The 19794-nt window shown below is 45.3% G+C and overlaps 1 protein-coding gene across 3 annotated transcripts in view; it reads right to left on the reverse strand.

Moving 5' to 3' along the window:
* LOC137344851 (protein mono-ADP-ribosyltransferase PARP14-like) overlaps positions 1-19794 on the reverse strand; it is a 106222-nt gene that overhangs the window by 9631 nt on the left and 76797 nt on the right. For all 3 annotated transcript variants that reach the window (XM_068008080.1, XM_068008060.1, XM_068008069.1), the window contains exon 14: positions 15062-15216. In XM_068008080.1, coding sequence (XP_067864181.1) covers positions 15062-15216 — 155 coding nt within the window. The remainder of the gene's footprint in view (positions 1-15061; positions 15217-19794) is intronic.

The following is a 19794-nucleotide window of genomic DNA, read 5'->3' on the forward strand; positions in this document are numbered from 1 at the left end:
TGGATACAGCAAAGACTATGGGTCCCGACAACATCCCAGCTGTAGTGCTGAAGACTTGTGCTCCAGAACAAGCTGCGCCTCTAGCCAAGCTGTTCCAGTACAGCTACAACACTGGCATCCACCCGACAATGTTGAAAATTGCCCAGGTATGTCCTGTCCACAAAAAGCAGGACAAATCCAATCCGGCCAATTACCGCCCCATCAGTCTACTCTCAATCATCAGCAAAGTGATGGAAGGTGTCGTCGACAGTGCTATCAAGCGGCACTTACTCACCAATAACCTGCTCACCGATGCTCAGTTTGGGTTCCGCCAGGGCCACTCGGCTCCAGACCTCATTACAGCCTTGGTCCAAACATGGACAAAAGAGCTGAATTCCAGAGGTGAGGTGAGAGTGACTGCCCTTGACATCAAGGCAGCATTTGACCGAGTGTGGCACCAAGGAGCCCTCGTAAAATTGAAGTCAATGGGAATCAGGGGGAAAACTCTCCAGTGGCTGGAGTCATACCTAGTACAAAGGAAGATGGTAGTGGTTGTTGGAGGCCAATCATCTCAGCCCCAGGGCATTGCTGCAGGAGTTCCTCAGGGCAGTGTCCTAGGCCCAACCATCTTCAGCTGCTTCATCAATGACCTTCCCTCCATCATAAGGTCAGAAATGGGGATGTTCGCTGATGACTGCACAGTGTTCAGTTCCATTCGCAACCCCTCAGATAATGAAGCAGTCCGAGCCTGCATGCAGCAAGACCTGGACAACATCCAGGCTTGGGCTCATAAGTGGCAAGTAACATTCGCGCCAGATAAGTGCCAGGCAATGACCATCTCCAACAAGAGAGAGTCTAACCACCTCCCCTTGACATTCAACGGCATTACCATCGCCGAATCCCCCACCATCAACATCCTGGGGGTCACCATTGACCAGAAACTTAACTGGACCAGCCATATAAATACTGTGGCTACGAGAGCAGGTCAGAGGCTGGGTATTCTGCGGCGAGTGACTCACCTCCTGACTCCCCAAAGCCTTTCCACCATCTACAAGGCACAAGTCAGGAGTGTGATGGAATACACTCCACTTGCCTGGATGAGTGCAGCTCCAACAACACTCAAGAAGCTCGACACCATCCAAGATAAAGCAGCCCGCTTGATTGGCACCCCATCCACCACCCTAAACATTCACTCCCTTCACCACCGGCGCACTGTGGCTGCAGTGTGCACCATCCACAGGATGCACTGCAGCAACTCGCCAAGGCTTCTTCGACAGCACCTCCCAAACCCACGACCTCTACCACCTAGAAGGACAAGGGCAGCAGGCGCATGGGAACAACACCACCTGCACGTTCCCCTCCAAGTCACACACCATCCCGACTTGGAAATATATCGCCGTTCCTTCATTGTCGCTGGGTCAAAATCCTGGAACTCCCTTCCTAACAGCACTGTGGGAGAACCGTCACCACACGGACTGCAGCGGTTCAAGAAGGCGGCTCACCACCACCTTCTCGAGGGCAATTCGGGATGGGCAATAAATGCCGGCCTTGCCAGCGACGCCCACATCCCGTGAACGAATAAAAAAAAAGTCACTGCCTGCCACCCCGAAAAAGACCCATTTATTCCTACTCTGTTTCCTGTCTGTTAACCAATTTTCAATCCACGCCAGTATATTACCACCAATCCCATGTGCTTTAATTTTGCACACTAACCTCTTATGTGGGACTTTATCAAAGGCCTTCTGAAAATCCAAATAAACCACATCCACTGGTTCTCCTTTATATATTCTACCAGTTACATGCTCAAAAAATTCCAGTAGGTTTGTCAAACATGATTTCCCTTTCATAAACCCATGTTGACTTTGTCTAATTCCGCTGATATTTTCTAAGTGTCCTGTTATCACATCCTTTATAATAGACTCTAGCATTTTCCCTACTGATGTTAGGCTAACCGGTCTGTAGTTCCCTGTTTTCTCTATCCCTCCTTTTTTAAATAGTGGGGTTAAATTTGCCACCCTCCAATCTGCAGGAGCTGTTCCATAATCTATAGAATTTTGGAAGATGACAACTAATGCATCCACTATTTCCATGGCTACCTCTGGGATGCCGTTTATCAGGTCCTGGGGTTTTATCGGCTTTCAGTCCCATTAAATTCTCCAGCACTATTTTTTTACTAATACTAATTTCCTTTAATTCCTCCTTCTCACTAGTCCCTTGGTTCCCTAGCATTTCTGGGAAGTTATTTGTGTCCTCTTTCGTGAAGACAGAACCAAAGTATTTATTTAATTGCTCTGCCATTTCCTTGCTCCCCATTATAAATACTCCCGTTTCTGACTGTAAGGGACCTACATTTGTCTTCACTAACCTTTTTCTTTTTACATACTTGTAGAAGCTTTTACAGTCCACTTTTATGTTCCTTGCAAGTTTACTCTCATACTCTATTTTTCCCCCCTTAATCAATCTCTTGGTCCTTTTTTGCTGAATTCTAAACTGCTCCCAATCCTCAGGCTTGCTCTTTTTCTGGTAATTTTATATGACTCCTCTTTGGATCTAATACTATCCCTAATTTCTTTTGTTAGCCATGGTTGGGCTGCTTTTCTGTTTGTGTTTTTGCGGCAGAAAGGAATATATAATTGTTGCAATTCATGCATTCGTTCCTTTCATGTTAGCCATTGCCTAGCCACTGTCATGCCTTTTAGTGAAGCTTCCCAATCTATCATAGCCAACTCACTCCTCATACCTTCGTAGTTTCCTTTGGAGGCCAAGCTGCAAACATTGCGATGCAACAGGAAGGGGGAGAGTTATCTGGATACTTTGATCCAGGAGGCAGTCACAACCTTTAGGTTAGGTAGTAGTTTAGAGTTGGTCAGTGGTCAGGGACAAGAGGATGTGACTGCGGGTCAGGCAGGTATAGGGACCCAGTATGCAGTGATGGAGGAGTCTTGGCCTTTGCCCTTGTCCAACAAGTACGAGGTACTTGCTACCTGTATGGGTGAGAACAAGGACTGTAGAGAGAATGGGCAAACTGACCATGGCACCGAGGTACAGGAGGCCATTCAAGTGGGGAGAGTAAAAAGGAATGTGGTAGTGGTAGGGGATGGTATAGTCAGGGGGATAGACACTGTTCTCTGCAGCCATGACTAGGAGTCCTGAAGGCAGTGTTGCCTGCCCGGTTCAAGATTAAGGATATCTCCTCGCGGCTGGAAAAGAACTTGGAGCTTGAGGAGGAGGATCCAGTTGTCATGGTCCATGTAGGAACCAACAACATAGGTGGAACTAAGAATGGGGTTCTGCTAAGGGAGTTTGAGGAGTTAGGGTCTAAATTAATAAGCAGAAAATAAAAGGTAATAGTCTCTGGATTACTACCTGAGCCACGCGCAAATTGGCAAAGGGACAAACAGATCAGAGAGTTAAATGCGTGGCTCAAAGAGTGGTGTGGGAGACAGGGATTTTGATTCATGGGGCACTGGCACCAGTACTGGGGAAAGAGGGAGCTATTCCATTGGGACAGGCTCCACTTAAACTGGGCTGGGACCAGTGTCCTGGCAAATTGAATAACTAGGGCTGGAGATAGGGCTTTAAACTAAAAACAAAGGGTTGGGGGGGAGGTTTCAGGTGAGGGGAAAGTTAGAAATCTAAAGAGAAAAGTCAAGGCATTAAAGCAGTGTAATGATTTGGGTCCATGCAAAGTGTGACAGGAGGGGACAGAGAGTTTAACGATAACAGTGCATCGACGAATAAGGTCCATTCAAGGAAAAATGGTAAAAAGTTAAAATTAAAGGCGCTTTATTTGAATGCACGAAGCATCTGTAACAAGATCATAGAAAGGTTACAGCTCGGCCCATCGAGTCCGCGCCTGTTCTATGCAAGAGCAATCCAGCTAGTCCCACTCCCCCGTCCTTTCCCTGTAGCCTTGCAAATTTTTTCCTTTCAAGTACTTATCCAGTTCTCTTTTGAAGGCCATAATTGAATCTGCCTCCACCACCCCTTCGAGCAGTGCATTCCAGATCATATCCACACGTTGTGTAAAAAAGTTTTTCCTTATGTCACCTTTGGTTCTTTTGCCAATCACCTTAAATCTATGCCCTCTGGTCCTTGACCCTTCCACCAATGAGAACAGTTTCTCTCTCCTATTCTGTCTAGACCCTTCATGATTTTGAATACCTCTATCAAATCTCCTTTGTTCCAAGGAGAACAACCCCAGCTTCTCTGGTCTAACCATGTAACTAAAGTCCCTCATCCCTAGAATCATTCTAGTAAATCTCTTCTGCACCTTCCCTAAGGCCTTCACAGCTTTCCTAAAGTGCGCTGCCCAGAACGGGACACAATACTCCAGTTGTGGCTGAACCAGTGTTTTACAAAGGGTCATGACATCCATATTTTTGTACTCTATGCCTCTATTTTATAAAGCCTAGGATCCCATATAATTTTAACTAGTTTCTCAACCTGCTCTGCCACCTTCAACGATTTGTGCGTATATACCCCCAGATCTCTCTGTTCCTGTACCCCTTTTAGAGCCCTCTAGTTTATATTGCCTCTCCTTGTTCTTCCTACCAAAACGTCTCACTTCGCATTTTTCTGTGTTAAATTTCATCTGCCACGTGTCCACACATGCCACCAGCCTGTCTATATCCTCTTGAAGTCTATCACTATCCTCTTCACTCTTTACTACCCTTCCAAGTTTTGTGTCATCTGCAAATTTTGAAATTGTGCCCTGTACACCCAAGTCCAAGTCATTAATATATATCAAGAAAAGCAGTGGCCCCAGCAGTGACCCCTGACGGACACTACTGTACACCTCCCTCCAGTCCAAAAAAACAATCGTTCACCACTACTCTCTGTTTCCTGTCCCTTAGCCAATTCTGTATCCATGTTGCTACTGCCCCCTTTATTCCATGGGTAACAATCTTGATGATAAGCCTACCGTGCGGCACTTTATCAAACGCCTTTTGAAAGACCATATACAACACATCAACTGCATTGCCCTCATCTTCCCTCTCTGTTACCTCATCAAAAAACTCTATCAGGTTAGTTAAACATGATTTGCCTTTAACAAATCCGTGCTGGCTTTCCCTAATCAATCCACAATCATCCAAGTAACTGTTAATTCTGTTCCAGATTATTGTTTCTAAAAGTTTCCCCACCACTGAGGTTAAACTGACTGGCCTATAGTTGCCGGGTTTATGCTTACACCCTTTTTTTAAAACAGGGGTGTGACATTTGCAATTCTCCAGTCCTCTGGCATCATCCCCGTATCTACGGATGTTTGGAAGATTACGGCCAGTACCTCTGCAATTTCTACCCTTACTTCCCTCGGCAACCTAGGATGCATCCCATCCGGACGAGTGACTTATCTACTTTAAGTACAGCTAGCCTTTCAAGTATCTCTTCTTTATCAATTTTTAGCATTTCCAGTATCTCAACTATATCTTCCTTTACTGATACTCTGGCAGCACCTTCTTCCTTGGTAAAGACAGAGGCAAATTACTCATTTAGTACCTCGGCCATCCCTTCTGCCTCCATGAGTAGATCTCCTTTATGGTCCCTAATCGGCCCCACCCCTCCTCTTACTACCCGTTTACTGTTTACATGCCTGTAGAAGACTTTTGGATTCCCTTTTATGTTGGCTGCCAGTCTATTCTCATACTCTCTCGTTGCCCTTCTTATTTCCTTTTTCACTTCCCCTCTGAACTTTCTATATTCTGCCTGGTTCTCACTTGTATTATCAACCTGACATCTGTCATACGTCCCTTTTTTCCGTTTCATCTTACTCACTATCTCTTTTGTCATCCAGCGAGCTCTGGCTTTAGTTGCCCTACCTTGCTCTAATAGCCATCACAGAGACATGGTTGCAAGGTGACTATGGTTGGGATCTAAATATTCCAGTTTTGAAAAGACAGACAAAATGGAAAAGGAGGGGGTGTAGCCCTGATATAAAGGATGAGTAGTGAGGAAGGATCTTGGCTCAGAGGATCAGGAAGTAGAATCAGTATGGGTGGAGATAAGAAATAACAAGGGGCAGAAAACACTGGTGGGAGAAGTCTGTAGGCCTCCTAACAGTAGCTGTACTGTTGGACAGAGTATTAATCAAGAAATATAGGAGCTTGTAACAAAGGAAATGCAATAATTGTGGGGGTCTTTAATCTTCATATAGACTGGACAAATCAAATTGGCAAAGGTAGTTTGGAGGATGAGTTCATGGAATGCATTCGAGACAGTATCCAAGAACAATATGTCGTGGAACCAACCAGGGAAAAGGCTATTTTAGATGTTGTCTTGTGTAATTAGACAGGATTAATTAGTAATCTCATAATAAGGGAACCTCTGGGGAAGAGTGATCATAATATGATAGAATTTTATGTTGAGTTCGAGAGTGATGTACTTAAGTCAGAAATTAGAATCTTAAACTTAAATAAAGCCAATTACATAGGTATGAGGGGCGAGTTGGCTAAGGTAGATTGGGAAATTAGATTAAAAGGTGTGACAGTAGATAAGCCATGGCAAACATTTAAAGAAATAGTTCATAATTCTCAACAAACATACAACCTATTGAGAAATAAAAACTCCACGGGAAAAGTGATCCATCCGTGGCTAACTAAAGAAGTTAAGGAAAGTATTAGGTTAAAAGAGGCTTATAATGTTGCCAAGAAGAGTAGTAAGCCTGAGGATTGAGAGAGTTTTAGAAAACAGCAAAGGATGGCCAAAGAATTGATGAAGAGGGAGAAAATAGAATGAGAGTAAACTAGCAAGAAATATAAAAACAGATTGTAAGAGCTTCTATAAGTATGTAAAAGGAAGAGAGTATCGAAAGTAAACATGGATCCCTTAGAGGCTGAGACAGGAGAAATTATAATGGGGAATAAGGAAATGGCAGATGCATTAAACAAATATTTTGTATCTGTCTTCACAGTCGAAGACACAAAAAGCATACCAGAAATAGTGGGGAACCAAGGGTCTAATGAAAGTGAGGAACTTAAAGTAATTAATATTAGTAAAGAAAAAGTACTGGAGAATTGGGACTAAAAGCCAATAAATTCCCTGGACTGGATGGGCTACATCCTAGAGTTCTAAAAGAGGTGGTTGCAGAGATAGTGGATGCATTGGTTGTGATCTTCCAAAAAATTCCCTAGATTCTAGAACGGTCCCAGTGCATTGGAAGGTAGCAAATCTAACACCGCTATTCAAGAAAGGAGGAGAGAGAAAACAGGGAACTACAGGCCAGTTAGTCCTCAGGAAAATGCTGGAATCCATTATTAAGGAAGTGGTAACAGGGCACTTAGAAAATCATAATATGATTAGGCAGAGTCAACATGGTTTTATGAAAGGGAAATCGTGTTTTACAAATCTATTAGAGTTTTTTGAGGATGTAACTAGCAGAGTAGATAAAGGGGAACCAGTGGATGTAGTATATTTGGATTTTCAAAAGGCATTCAATAAGGTGCCACACGAAAGGCTGTTACTCAAGATAAGGGCTCATGGGGTTGGGGGTAATATATTAGCATGGATAGAGATTGGTTAATGGACAGAAAACAGAGAGTAGGAACAAATGGGTCATATTCAGGTTGGCAGGCTGTAACTAGTGGGGTGCCGCAAGGATCAGTGCTTGGGCCTCAGCTATTTACAATCTATATTAATGACTTGGATGAAGGGACTGAGTGTAATATATTCAAGTTTGCTGACAATACAAAGCTAGGTGAGAAAGTAAGCTGTGAGAAGGATACAAAGGGCTCGAATTTAGCAGGCCTGCGGGTTCCCAGCGGGTGGTCCTCCGGGAGCGTGGTCAACACGCTCGGCGAAATTAGTGGGTTGCCCGCGCGATCGTAGCAGGCAACCCACTAATAGGAATCAATTACCTGCTCCTCCGGGGTCCACGGCGCTGGCCTGCGCGTCGGTCGGGCTGCGCATGCGCAGTACGATCTGTCAGCTGGAGGCTCTCTAGTTAAAGGGGCAGTCCTCCACTGACAGATGCTGCAACCAATGGAACAAATTGCAGCATGGAGCAGCCCAGGGGGAAGGCTGCTCCCAGTTTAATGATGCCTCACCCCAGGTATCATCAGATGGGGTGAGGAGGAGGGGGAGAACACAGATCTTCCACCCGGAGGGCGGGAGGAAGCGGCCTGCCTCTGCCACCAAGAAGGCCTGGCTCGAGGTGGCAGAGGGGGTTACCTGCGCCACCAACATATGGCCCACCTGCTTACAGTGCAGGAGGCGCTGCAATGACCGCAGTAGGTCAGCCGCAGTGAGAACACGAAGTCTTTCCCCTACACTCCGTCTGCCACAACACTGCCCCCACCCCACATCTCCTTCGGCACCGCCAACACTATTCTGTCACATCACCCTTCATACCCACTCAAACCCCATCCTCATCTTACCTCCACCTACTCACCTCGCCAGTACTCATCCTGCCACTAACACGCAACCCAATCCTCATACAATCTCATTGCTCCATCCCATACTCACCCTCTCGTGCATCTCCCTCACGGCCAGCCTCACTCAACCTGCCACCACCTGTGCTGCAGCCACAGGGCATGCATCACATATGTGCAGTAGGCAGCGTAAGGCAAACGTGTCGTGAGCATGAAGGGGGTGCACAAGGGTGTCTGAGGGTTTGTCATGGGTGTTACCTATATTGAATTTCAGAGCAACAAACAGCACACATTATATTGACACCACCACTGCCATGTCTCCGCGAATCCTGTCCGTTGTGTCCAATAATGCCCGCTCCTGGGTATCACTATGAGGACCCACCACTGATGCCACCCATCGTGTTACTGCAGAGTAGGTGCAGGTGTATTTGCAGGGCTCGTCCGCGCAGACGACTGAGAGACATCGGCGGTGTAGCCGGCTGCACCCTGGAAGGATGCGGAGGAGAAGGTGTGGAGGGCAGTGGTGACTTTGACAGCGACAGGTAAGCAGTTGGTGCTGGGGCCAGCCAGGAGCAGCTCGGCATGAAGGAGGCTGCAGATCTCCACGACTACATGTCGAGCGAATCTGCGCCTCCCTGTGCACTGCTGCTCGGAGAGGTCTGGGGAGCTGCGCCTCGGTCTGTGGACCCTGTGGCGAGGGTAGTGCCCTCTGCGATGCGTCTCTCTCTGCGGTAGCCCTCCCTCCTGCTGTGCAGGTGGGCGTGCAACAACACCGTGTTGGGGGGATCCACGTCTCTGCGGCGGACGGCATGGACTGCGAGGCTGCTGGGGCTGGTCATGCTCTTCGTCCTCCGAGGGTGTCCACACACCACCCATCTGGCAGGTGTTGGTCTGAGGGGTTGTGCAGGGTAGGTGGGTGGTTCCTCGGACTGGGGCTGCGGTTTCGTGTCGGTCTGTCCTCTGGCTTGGCGGGGGGTGGTGGGGGGCAGGGGTCGCCCTATGTGACGCGGTGGCCTCCTGCGTGGGTGAGGGCTGTCCCCCGTGGAGTGCACCTTGGCACCTGCCACAGGCTGCTGGCTGCAACACGCCTGGTTGGAGAGAGACTGTTTCCCCCAGTGCGTGAAGCTCACTGCCTTGAACCTAAAATCCCACACTTCCTCTTTTGACAGCTGATTCAGCTCATTAACTGACCTCAACAAGCAAGGTAAGTACTCTCAAGTGGAACCCCGCTGGCTTTAATTGCCTGCGGGATTCCCACCAGCGGGGCTTGCGCGCGCAGCCCCGCACGTCAGCGCGGTACCCGGAAGTGGCCGGGATTTCGTCGCGATCTGGTCACGTGACCGGATATCGGGATTTTCGGGGCCCCCCCGCTGGAAACCCGCCGGAAACCCGACGCCAAAATCGAGCCCAAAGAGTCTGCAAAGGGATATAGACAAGTTAAGTTTTTCACCATTTAAAAAGTATTCCGTTTTTCTATTCTTCCTAGCACAGTGAATAACCTCACAAAGGGATATAGGCAGGTTAAGTGAGTGGGCAAGAAGGTGGCAGATGGAGTATAATGTGGGGAAATGTGAGGTTATTCACTGTGGTAGGAAGAATAGAAAAACGGAATACTTTCTAAATGATGAAAAACGATTAAATGTTGGTGTTCAGAGAGATTTGGGTGTTGTAGTACACGAAATACAGAAAGTTAACATGCAGGTACAATAAGCAATTAGGAAGGCAAATGGTATGTTGTCCTTTATTGCTAGGGGGTTGGATTACAAGAGTAAGGAAGTCTTGCTACAATTGTACAGGGTTTTGGTGAGAGCACACCTGGAGTATTGTGTACAGTTTTGGTCTCCTTACACATAGGAACAGGAGTAGGCCATTCAGCCCCTCGTGCCTGCTCCGCCATTTGATAAGATCATGGCTGATCTGTGATCTAGCTCCATATACCTGCCTTTGGCCCATATCCCTTATTACCTTTGGTTGCCAAAAAGCTATCTATCTCACATTTAAATTTAGCAATTGAGCTATTATCAATTGCCGTTTGCGGAAAAGAGTTCCAAACTTCTACCACCCTTTGTGTGTAGAAATGTTTTCTAATCTCACTCCTGAAAGGTCTGGCTCTGCTCCTAGAATCCCCAACCAGCGGAAATAGTTTCTCTCTATCCACCCTATCCGTTCCCCTTAATATCTTATAAACTTCGATCAGATCACACCTTAACCTTTTAAACTCCAGAGAATACAACCCCAATTTGTGTAATCTCTCCTCGTAACTTAACCCTTGAAGTCCGGGTATCATTCTAGTAAACCTCTGCTGCACTCTCTCCAAGGCCAGTATGTCCTTCCGAAGGTGCGGTGCCCAGAACTGCTCACCGCACTCCAGGTGCGGTCTAACCAGGGTTTTGTATTGCTGCAGCATAACTTCTGCCCCCTTGTACTCCAGTCCTCTAGATATAAAGGTCAGCATTCCATTAGCCTTCTTGATTATTTTCTGCACCTGTTCATGACACTTCAATGATCTATGTACCTGAACCCCTAAGTCCCTTTGGACATCCACTGTTTTTAACTTTTTACCATTTAGAAAGTACCCTGTTCTATCCTTTTTTGATCCAAAGCGGATGACCTCACATTTGTCTACATTGAATTCCATTTGCCACAGTTTTGCCCATTCATCTAATCTATCAATATCGCTTTGTAATTTTATGTTATCATCTACACTGCTTACAATGCCACCGATCTTTGTGTCATACTCAAGGAAGGATATTCTTGCCATAAGAGGTGGAGCAACAAAGGTTCATTAGATTGTTCCCTGGGATGAGAGGGTTGACCTATGAGGAGAGATTGAGAAGAATAGGCCTATATTCTGTGTAGTTTAGAAGAATGAGAGGTGATCTCATTGAAACGTATAAAATTCTTAGAGGGCTTGACAGGGTAGATGCGGAAAGGCTGCTTCCCCTGCTGGAGAGTCTAGAACTAGGGGGACATAGTCTCAGGATAAGGGGTGGGCAATTTAGGACTGAGATGAGGAGGAATTTCTTCACTCAGAGGGTGGTGAATCTTTGGAATTCTCTACCCCAGAGGGCTGTGGATGCTGAGTCGTTGGGCTCTATTTTAGCACCCGCTATCCGGTGCGTTCCTGGTGGGGGGGGGGGGGGCTCTGAAAATCGGGGAATCCCGGAGCGGGTCGGAAGCCCGGCTCCAACCCGCCCACTTCCGGGTTCCCCACACACGCGCCGACGTGCGCACGCAGCCCCCGCATGTGGGACTCCCGCAGGCAATTAAAGCCAGTGGGGTTCCACTTGACAGTATTTTCTAAGGTATTTCAGGTCATTAACAGACCTGATTAAGGGAATATGTCAGGAGGGGTGGGGTTTTAGAGACAACTGGGACTGTTTCCCACACTGGGGGAAACACTCCCAGTTCAAATGGACGTGTTGCAGCTATCAGCCTGTGGCAGCTGCAAAGGTCCATTTGACAGGTGGGGGGGGAGACCCTCACTCATTGCAGGAGGCCGCTCTGTCACTTGGGACAAAGTTTGGCCTCCACCACCCTCCTCCTGACAAGAAAATTCACCAACTTGCACACTTACCCCGGTGTCCAGACACATGTACCTACCTTGCGGACCCCCTCGGATGTACATCTTCCGGATGGGGGCCGCCGTAGCTGCAGTCATGACCTCCTCGGAGGGCGAACAGCATCACCAGCCTCGCCATCCACGCCGTCCACCTCTGACACGTGGAACTCCACGACACAGTGCTGTAACACATCCACCTGTACAGCAGGAGGGAGGGCTACCACAGAGAGAGATGCGTCGTGGAGGGCACTACCCTCACTACAAGGTCCACAGACCGAGGCTCAGCTTCCTGGACCTCTTTGAGCAGCAGTGCACACGGAGGCTCAGAGTCACTCGACATGTAGTCGTGGACATCTGCAGCCTCCTTCATGCCGAGCTGCTTCCGGTTGGCCCGAGCACCATCTTCTTACTTGTCGCTGTCAAAGTCACCACTGCCCTCAACAACTTCTCCTCCGCATCCTTCCAGGGTGCCACCGGGGACATCGCCGACATCTCTCAGTCGTCTGCACAAAAGAGCCCTGCAAATACACCTACACCCACTCTGCAGTGACACAATGGGTGGCATCAGTTGTGGGTCTTCATTGTGATCCTCAGGAAAGGGCATTATTGCACAAACCAGACAAGATTCGCAAAGACGTGGCAGTAGTGGTGCCAATATAATATGTAATGTGAGTTGGTCAGAAATTCAATATAAGTAAAAACCATGACAAACCCTCAAACACCCTTATGCATCCCTTTCATGCTCACGACACGTTTGCCTTACGCTGCCGACTGCACATATGTGATGCATGCCCTGTGGCTGCAGCACAGATAGTGGCAGGTTGAGTGAGGCTGACTGTGAAAGAGATGCATGAGAGTGTGAGTATGAGGTAGAGCCATGAGATTGTATGAGGATTGGGTTGAGTGGTATTGGTGGGATGAATATTGGCGAGGTGAGTAAGTGCAGGTAAGATGGGGATGAGGTTTGAGTGGGTGTGAGGGGTGATGTGACAGAGTAGTGTTGGCAGTGCAGGAGATGTGGGGTGGGGGCGGTGATGTGGCAGATGGAGTGTAGGGGAATGAGTAAGTGTACTCACTTTGGCTGACCTACTTAGGTCATTGCAGCACCTCCTGCACTGTATGCAGGTGCGCAATATGTTGGTGGTGCAGGTGACCTCCTCTGCCACCGCGAGCCAGGCCTTCCTGGTGGCAGAGGCAGGCCGCTTCCTCCGGCCCACCGGTGGGGGGGAAGATCTCTGTCCTCCCCCTCCTCCTCACCCCATCTAATGATACCTGGAGTGAGGCATCATTAAACTGGGAGCAGCCTTCCCCCTGGGCTGCTCCATGCTGTAATTTTTGCTATTTGTTGCAGCATCTGTCAGTGGAGGACTGCCCCTTTAAATAGAGCTCCTCCAGCTGACAGATCTTACTGCGCATGCGCAGTCCGCCCGACGCGCAGATCAGCAGTGGGGAACCCGGAAGACCAGGTAAGTGGATCCAATTAGGCTGCGATAGCGCGGGGGGCAGACTGATTTCGCCGGGCGTGTTACCCACGCGCCCAATAGCCCCCCCGCCGTGAACCCGCAGCCCTGGTAACATTGAGCCCGTTGAGTATATTCAAGAACTGAGATCGATAGATTTTTGGTCTCTAAGGGAATCAAGGGATATGTGGATCAGGCAGGAAAGTGGAGTTGAGGTCGAAGATCAGCCATGATCTTATTAATTGGCAGAGCAGGCTCAAGGGCCGTATGGCCTATTCCTGCTCCTACTTCTTATGCTCTTTTGATACCCTTAAATTTCAACAGTGTCTCCTAGTCTCAAATCCTGTGCTATACAGAGCTTTCCTGGATCCAAATTATCCGAACCCATGAAAATGCTAAAGACCATGTCATATCCCCTCTCACCCTTCTCTTTCCAGAGACTAAAATCCCAGTGTAGAAAATCTTTCGTCATAACCCAGTTCACTAAACTCAGAATCAGTCTTGTAACCTTCCTATGGACTCCCTACAATAATTCTAAAACTCCCCTTAATATGAAAACCAAAACTGAGCACAGTAATCCAGATGCAGTAGCCCCAAGCCCAGACGCAGCTTTAACATCATCTCCTTTGATTTGCAAATTACACACATCCCAACATGTTATTTGCTTTCTTCACCTATTGTGAAGGATGTGCCAACTGTTTTAATGACCTATCCACCAAATTCCCTAGATCTTCTTCCTGCTCTGTCACTTCATGTTGCCAATTAATTTGCAATCCAAAATTTTCCTTCTTTTATTTAATCTCATCATTTTATATTTAACTGTGCCTAATGACCTAGCCTGCTCAGATCTCTTTGGATTATCAAAGAACATGAGAACATAAGAAATAGTAGCAGGAGTAGGCCATACAACCCCCTGAGCCTGCTCCCCTATTTAATAAGATCATGGCTGATCTTCAACCTCAACTCCACTTTCCTACCCAATCCCCATATCCCTTGATTCCCCTAGAGTCCAAAAATCTATCAATCTCAGCCTTGAATATACTCAACGACTCAGCACCACAGCCCTCTAAGGTAGAGAATTCCAAAGATTCACAACCCTCTGAGTGAAGAAATTCCTCCTCATCTCAGTCTTAAATGGCAGACCCTTTATCCTGTGACTATGCCCTCCAGCTCTAGACTCTCCAGCCAGGGGAAACAATCTCTCAGCATCTACCCTGTCAAGCCCCCTCAGCATCTTATATGTTTCAATGAGATCACCTCTCATTCTTCTAAACTCCAGACAGTATAGGCCCATTCTACTCAATCTCTCCTCAGGACAATCCTCTCATCCCAGGAATTAATCTGGTGAACCTCCTCTGCACCGCCTCTAAAGCAAGTATCTCCTTCCTTAGATAAGGAGACCAAAGCTGGAGGTCAAATAAGGAGATCAAATTGAAATAATACTATTTTCATGCACATCAACTTGTCATAAATCAGTAATAATCATAATATGAATTTAAACATAAGTTAAATAATATGGATTTTCCAGTAGAGGTCACTCAACAGACATTAGAAGCAAGAACCCTAACCAATTTTCCCTCTCTCTATCCAATGGACACTGAGACCAACTGTAAAGGTTAGACTCCGAGAGTTTACATTTGGAACCGTTATCATTTTTGCTGACATTGTATTTAGGAAAGGATATCAATGCTTACTGCGTCAATTTTAAATGTTGGCGTGGTTGCTTTGTCTCCCAATGTGTTCACAAAGCCACTAGCTATTTCTTGGTATTCTGAGGAGTCAGGTTTGAGATGTACTTCAGAGAGCTTGGTTCGGTTTTCTAGAATCTCCCAGGTGTCTGGAAGTTCATCTGAAATGAAAATAGAATTTGGTAAAAGCATTCTATTTGAGCAGATGCTTATCTTACAGTAATGTTCTTTATTACTTAAGTAACAAGTAATTAAGGATAGGTAGCTTGTTTGAAGAATGAGACAGTTAGTTCAACATTCTTCAATTCAGCTACCTAGATATAATTCCTGTAGTATATGTTTTTTTGTTTGAGTCAGTTTATTCAAGAAAAGAAAAAATGTATAATTTAATGCTGATCATGAGAAATTGATGTTAAAAGTTACAGTTACATGTATTTATTGCTTCTTTTATTGTTGGCCTTTCACTTTCTAGCAGAAAGTAAAAAGCTAACGGTGGGTAGCAAGGACACATATTTGCAACTAGGACTTTGACTTCATGGGTTTCTAGTCTACAGCAATAAATGTTACCCTGTTTACATATAATCTTTTTTTGAAATAAATTCAACCTACACATACAAGTCTAATACTGACATCTTCACATGATGGATAAACACCTGGGGACACTGTTCCTTTTAAGAAATTCATGCCCTGTACAATCAGGTGATCTGCTCCCCACCTTACACTCCTCCCACCTCAGTGTAAAAGCCCTTGTACTAAAGTCTGCCCTTACTTCATTACCTGGGAAAGATAACAGTGAGATCCTCAAGAAACATCAAAAGTCCTAAAATATAATAATTCAATAAAAATGTAGAATTGCTCTAAGCCAGATCATCTCAAGAACAAGTGGTAGCTTTGAATGTGGAGCTTGAAATTCATTCAAAGAATCAAGACTACACCTGCAGTAGGTAATCTAACATTCTTTTTCATTTGCTCAATGTCCACATACAAATAATATTGGGTTAATATCCTAAATAGGAATGAACTTCTACCATTGACTTTGAAAATATAGGGTGGATTTTCCTCTTCATTGTGCCTGGAAAACAGGCCTTTGCCTGATGATGTGAATTAGGTAGGAGGGGGTATTCCCAGCCCACCGTCTCATTTTGTTACTTCTACATCTGTTGGATGCCCCAGTGGAGGGGCACCTAAACCAACCTGGCGCAACGGCCTGTTCCAGGACCCCCATTGACAAGAGGGTCTGTCAGGATCTCGGAGGTAAACCTTATTAAGTATCAAATGTTCTTTAAACATCCTCTCCCCCTCAGAATGATATTCGAGTCTCTCCAGCAGCCACAATGCCTTCGGGCCAGGAGCGCAGCTGCATGCCTCTCAGAACAAGATCTGCACTCCTGTTTCCTTCCCTGCTTTTGGTGCTAGGTCCAGGACAGGAAAATTATGTTATTTTTCCTCTGACAGGTGCAGTATACCTCAAGTGGGTGACCATAGTACAAAATTGGTCCTTATAAATGTAGCCAATCATTGTGTGATCAAAACTGCAATACTTAGGAGTTACATAAATATAGATTTTAAACTTAAGTGTTCTTCATATCACATACATGCATGAGATGCTTTATTTACAACAAATGCTGGCCTCGCCAGCGACTCCCACATCCCATGAACGAATAAAAAAAAACATTAGAAGAAATGAATGTAAGAAAAAATCACTGCACCACTTTTTATCCTTACAGCATTGTAAATTGTATTTCTTGCGTATCTGCTGTAAATTTCTGTTACAGCTCACGGTATACTAAATTTAGATCTAATAACATCCCAAGACTGCCAATCCATACTAACAGGTCAAATGGAAGAAATTCTGCTCTAGTCTGAAAATAGCATCAGATCTGCACAAAACGTTGTGGGCCTGGAGGTGTCTAAAAGGATGCTGCAGCTGCCTATACCAATGCACCAGCCACTATTCTGGCCCTAATTTAACCATGCCTCCTGCCTCCCACTCCCCAATACTTTTAAGTGAACTATCTCACTTCTTGTCTAGAGGCATTTTCCAGCAGTTTTCTGAGTCTATTTTCATTGAAAGTGCGAATGCAGGTAGATGAAGCCATAAAAAGGCCAATAGAATTTCGAGTTTTATAAATAGGGGCAGAGAGTACAAGAGTAAAGAAGTAATGATGAATTTATACAAAACATTGATTAGGCCACAGTTGGACTATTATGTGCAGTTTTAAGTGCATCATTGTAGAAAGGACATTAAAGCCATTAAGAACATTCAGCATAAGTTCACCAGGATGATGTCAGGGATGGGAAACTATAATTATGAGGAAAGACTTGAGATACTGGGACTATTTTCGCCAGAGCAGAAGAAGCTACAAGGGCATTTAATAGAGATTTTTAAAATTAGAAGAATTATGATAAAATTAAAGGGTAAAGACTATTTCCTCTGATTGAGGAGTCAGTGACAAGGGTCATCAATTTAAAATTGTCACTAAAAGAGAGGAGAGAAATTAAGAGAAATTTCTATAGAAGATTACTACAGCGTGGAATGTTTTGCCACATGGAGTCATTGAGGTATCTTTTGAGGGTCCAATGAGTGGGAGGAACTTAAAATAATTAAAATTAGTAAAGAAAAAGTTTAGAAAAATTAATGGGACTAAAAGCTGAAAAATCCCCTGGACCTGACGGCCTACATCCTAGGGTTTTAGAAGAGGTGGCTGCAGAGATAGTGGATGCATCAGTTTTGACCTTCCAGAATTGCCTGGAACGGTCCCAGCGGATTGAAAGGTAGTAAATGTAACTTCGCTATTCAAGAAAGGAGGGAGGGAGAAAACAGGGAACTGTAGGCCAGTTAGCCTGACATCAGTAGTAGAGAAAATGCTGGAATCTATTATTAAGGCTATAGTAACAAGGCACTTAGAAAATCATAATATGATTAGGCAGAGTCAACACGGTTTTATGAAAGGGAAATTGTGTTTGGCAAATCTATTAGAGTTTTTTGAGGGTGTAACGAGCAGGGTAGATAAAAGGGAACCAGTGGATGTAGTATATTTGGATTTTCAAAAGGTATTTGATAGGGTGCCACATAAGATTAGGGCTCATGGGGTTGGGGGTAATATATTAGCATGGATAGAGGATTGGTTAATGGACAGAAAACAAAGAGTAGGAATAAATGGGTCATTTTCGGGATGGCAGATTGTAACAAGTGGGGTGCCGCAGGGCCTCAGCTATTTACAATCTATATTAATGACCTAGATGAAGGGACCGAGTATAATGTATCCAAGTTTGCTGACAATACAAAGCTAGGTGGGAAAGTAAGCTGTGAGGAGGACACAAAGGGACATCGACAGGTTAAGTGAGTGGGCAAGAAGGTGGCAGATGGAGTATAATGTTGGGAAATGTGAGGTTATTTACTTTGGTAGGAAAAAATAGAAAAACAGAATATTTTTTAAATGGTGAGAAACTATTAAATGTTGGTGTTCAGAGGGATTTGGGTGTCCTTGTACACGAAACACAAAAAGTTAACATACAGGTACAGCAAGCAATTAGGAAGGCAAATGGTATGTTGTCCTTTATTGCAAGGGGGTTGAAGTATAAGAGTATGGATGTCTTGCTGCAATTGTCCAGGGCTTTGGTGAGACCACACCTGGTGGCCAGTTTTGGTCTCCTTACCTAAGGAGGGATATACTTGCCTTAGAGGCGGTGCAACGAAGGTTCACTAGATTGATTCCTAGGATGAGAGGGTTGTCCTATGAGGAAAGTTGGGTAGAATGGGCCTATACTCGCTGGCATTTAGAAGAATGAGAGGTGATCTCATTCAAACATATAAGATTCTAAGAGGGCTTAACAGGGTAGATGCTGAGAGGATGTTTCCCCTGGCTGGAGAGTCTAGAACTAAGGGACATAGTCTCAGGATAAGGAGTTGGACATTTAGGACTGAGATGAGGAGGAATTTCTTCACTCAGAGGGTTGTGAATCTTTGGAGTTCTTTACCCCAGAGGGCTATGGATGCTCAGTCATTGAGTATATTCAAAACTGAGATCGATAGATTTTTGGACTCTAAAGGAATCAAGTGATATGGGGATCGGGTGGGAAAGTGGAGTTGAAATCGAAGATCAGCCGTGATCTTATTGAATGGTGGAACAGGCTCGAGGGGCCGTGTGGCCTACTCCTGCTCCTATTTCTTATGTTCTTGTTGAGGGAAAATTGGCTAAATATTTGAAAGAGAGGAAGATACAAGAGTGCAGGGCAGTGGGATTGCTCTAGCAAAGAGTTGGCACAGGTAAATGGGCTGAATGACCTCCTTCTATGGTGCTGTGATCTATTGTTAATTGCTTTTAGGAACTTTTATTTTCCTTACTTTCAAACCATCTGGTAAACAAAATGTAATGTGATCTGGCATGTTTGTGATTCATGCAAGAAACCTATATTTAGGGAAAAGCAATTTATCAATCCATTTCAGAAGCAAATTATTTTCAAATTCATACATTCATTGTAAAATTGAATGCATCACTTTCATAGAATAAGTATTAAAACTCTGTCAAGAGCTTTTACATAGAAAATACTTTTATCTTAGAATCATAGAATCATAGAAGTTTACAACATGGAAACAGGCCCTTCGGCCCAACATGTCCATGTCGCCCAGTTTATACCACTAAGCTAGTCCCAATTGCCTGCACTTGGCCCATATCCCTCTATACCCATCTTACCCATGTAACTGTCCAAATGCTTTATAAAAGACAAAATTGTAC

The sequence above is a fragment of the Heptranchias perlo genome, chromosome 2 (assembly GCF_035084215.1).
Source record: "Heptranchias perlo isolate sHepPer1 chromosome 2, sHepPer1.hap1, whole genome shotgun sequence".
Lineage (NCBI taxonomy): Eukaryota > Metazoa > Chordata > Chondrichthyes > Hexanchiformes > Hexanchidae > Heptranchias > Heptranchias perlo.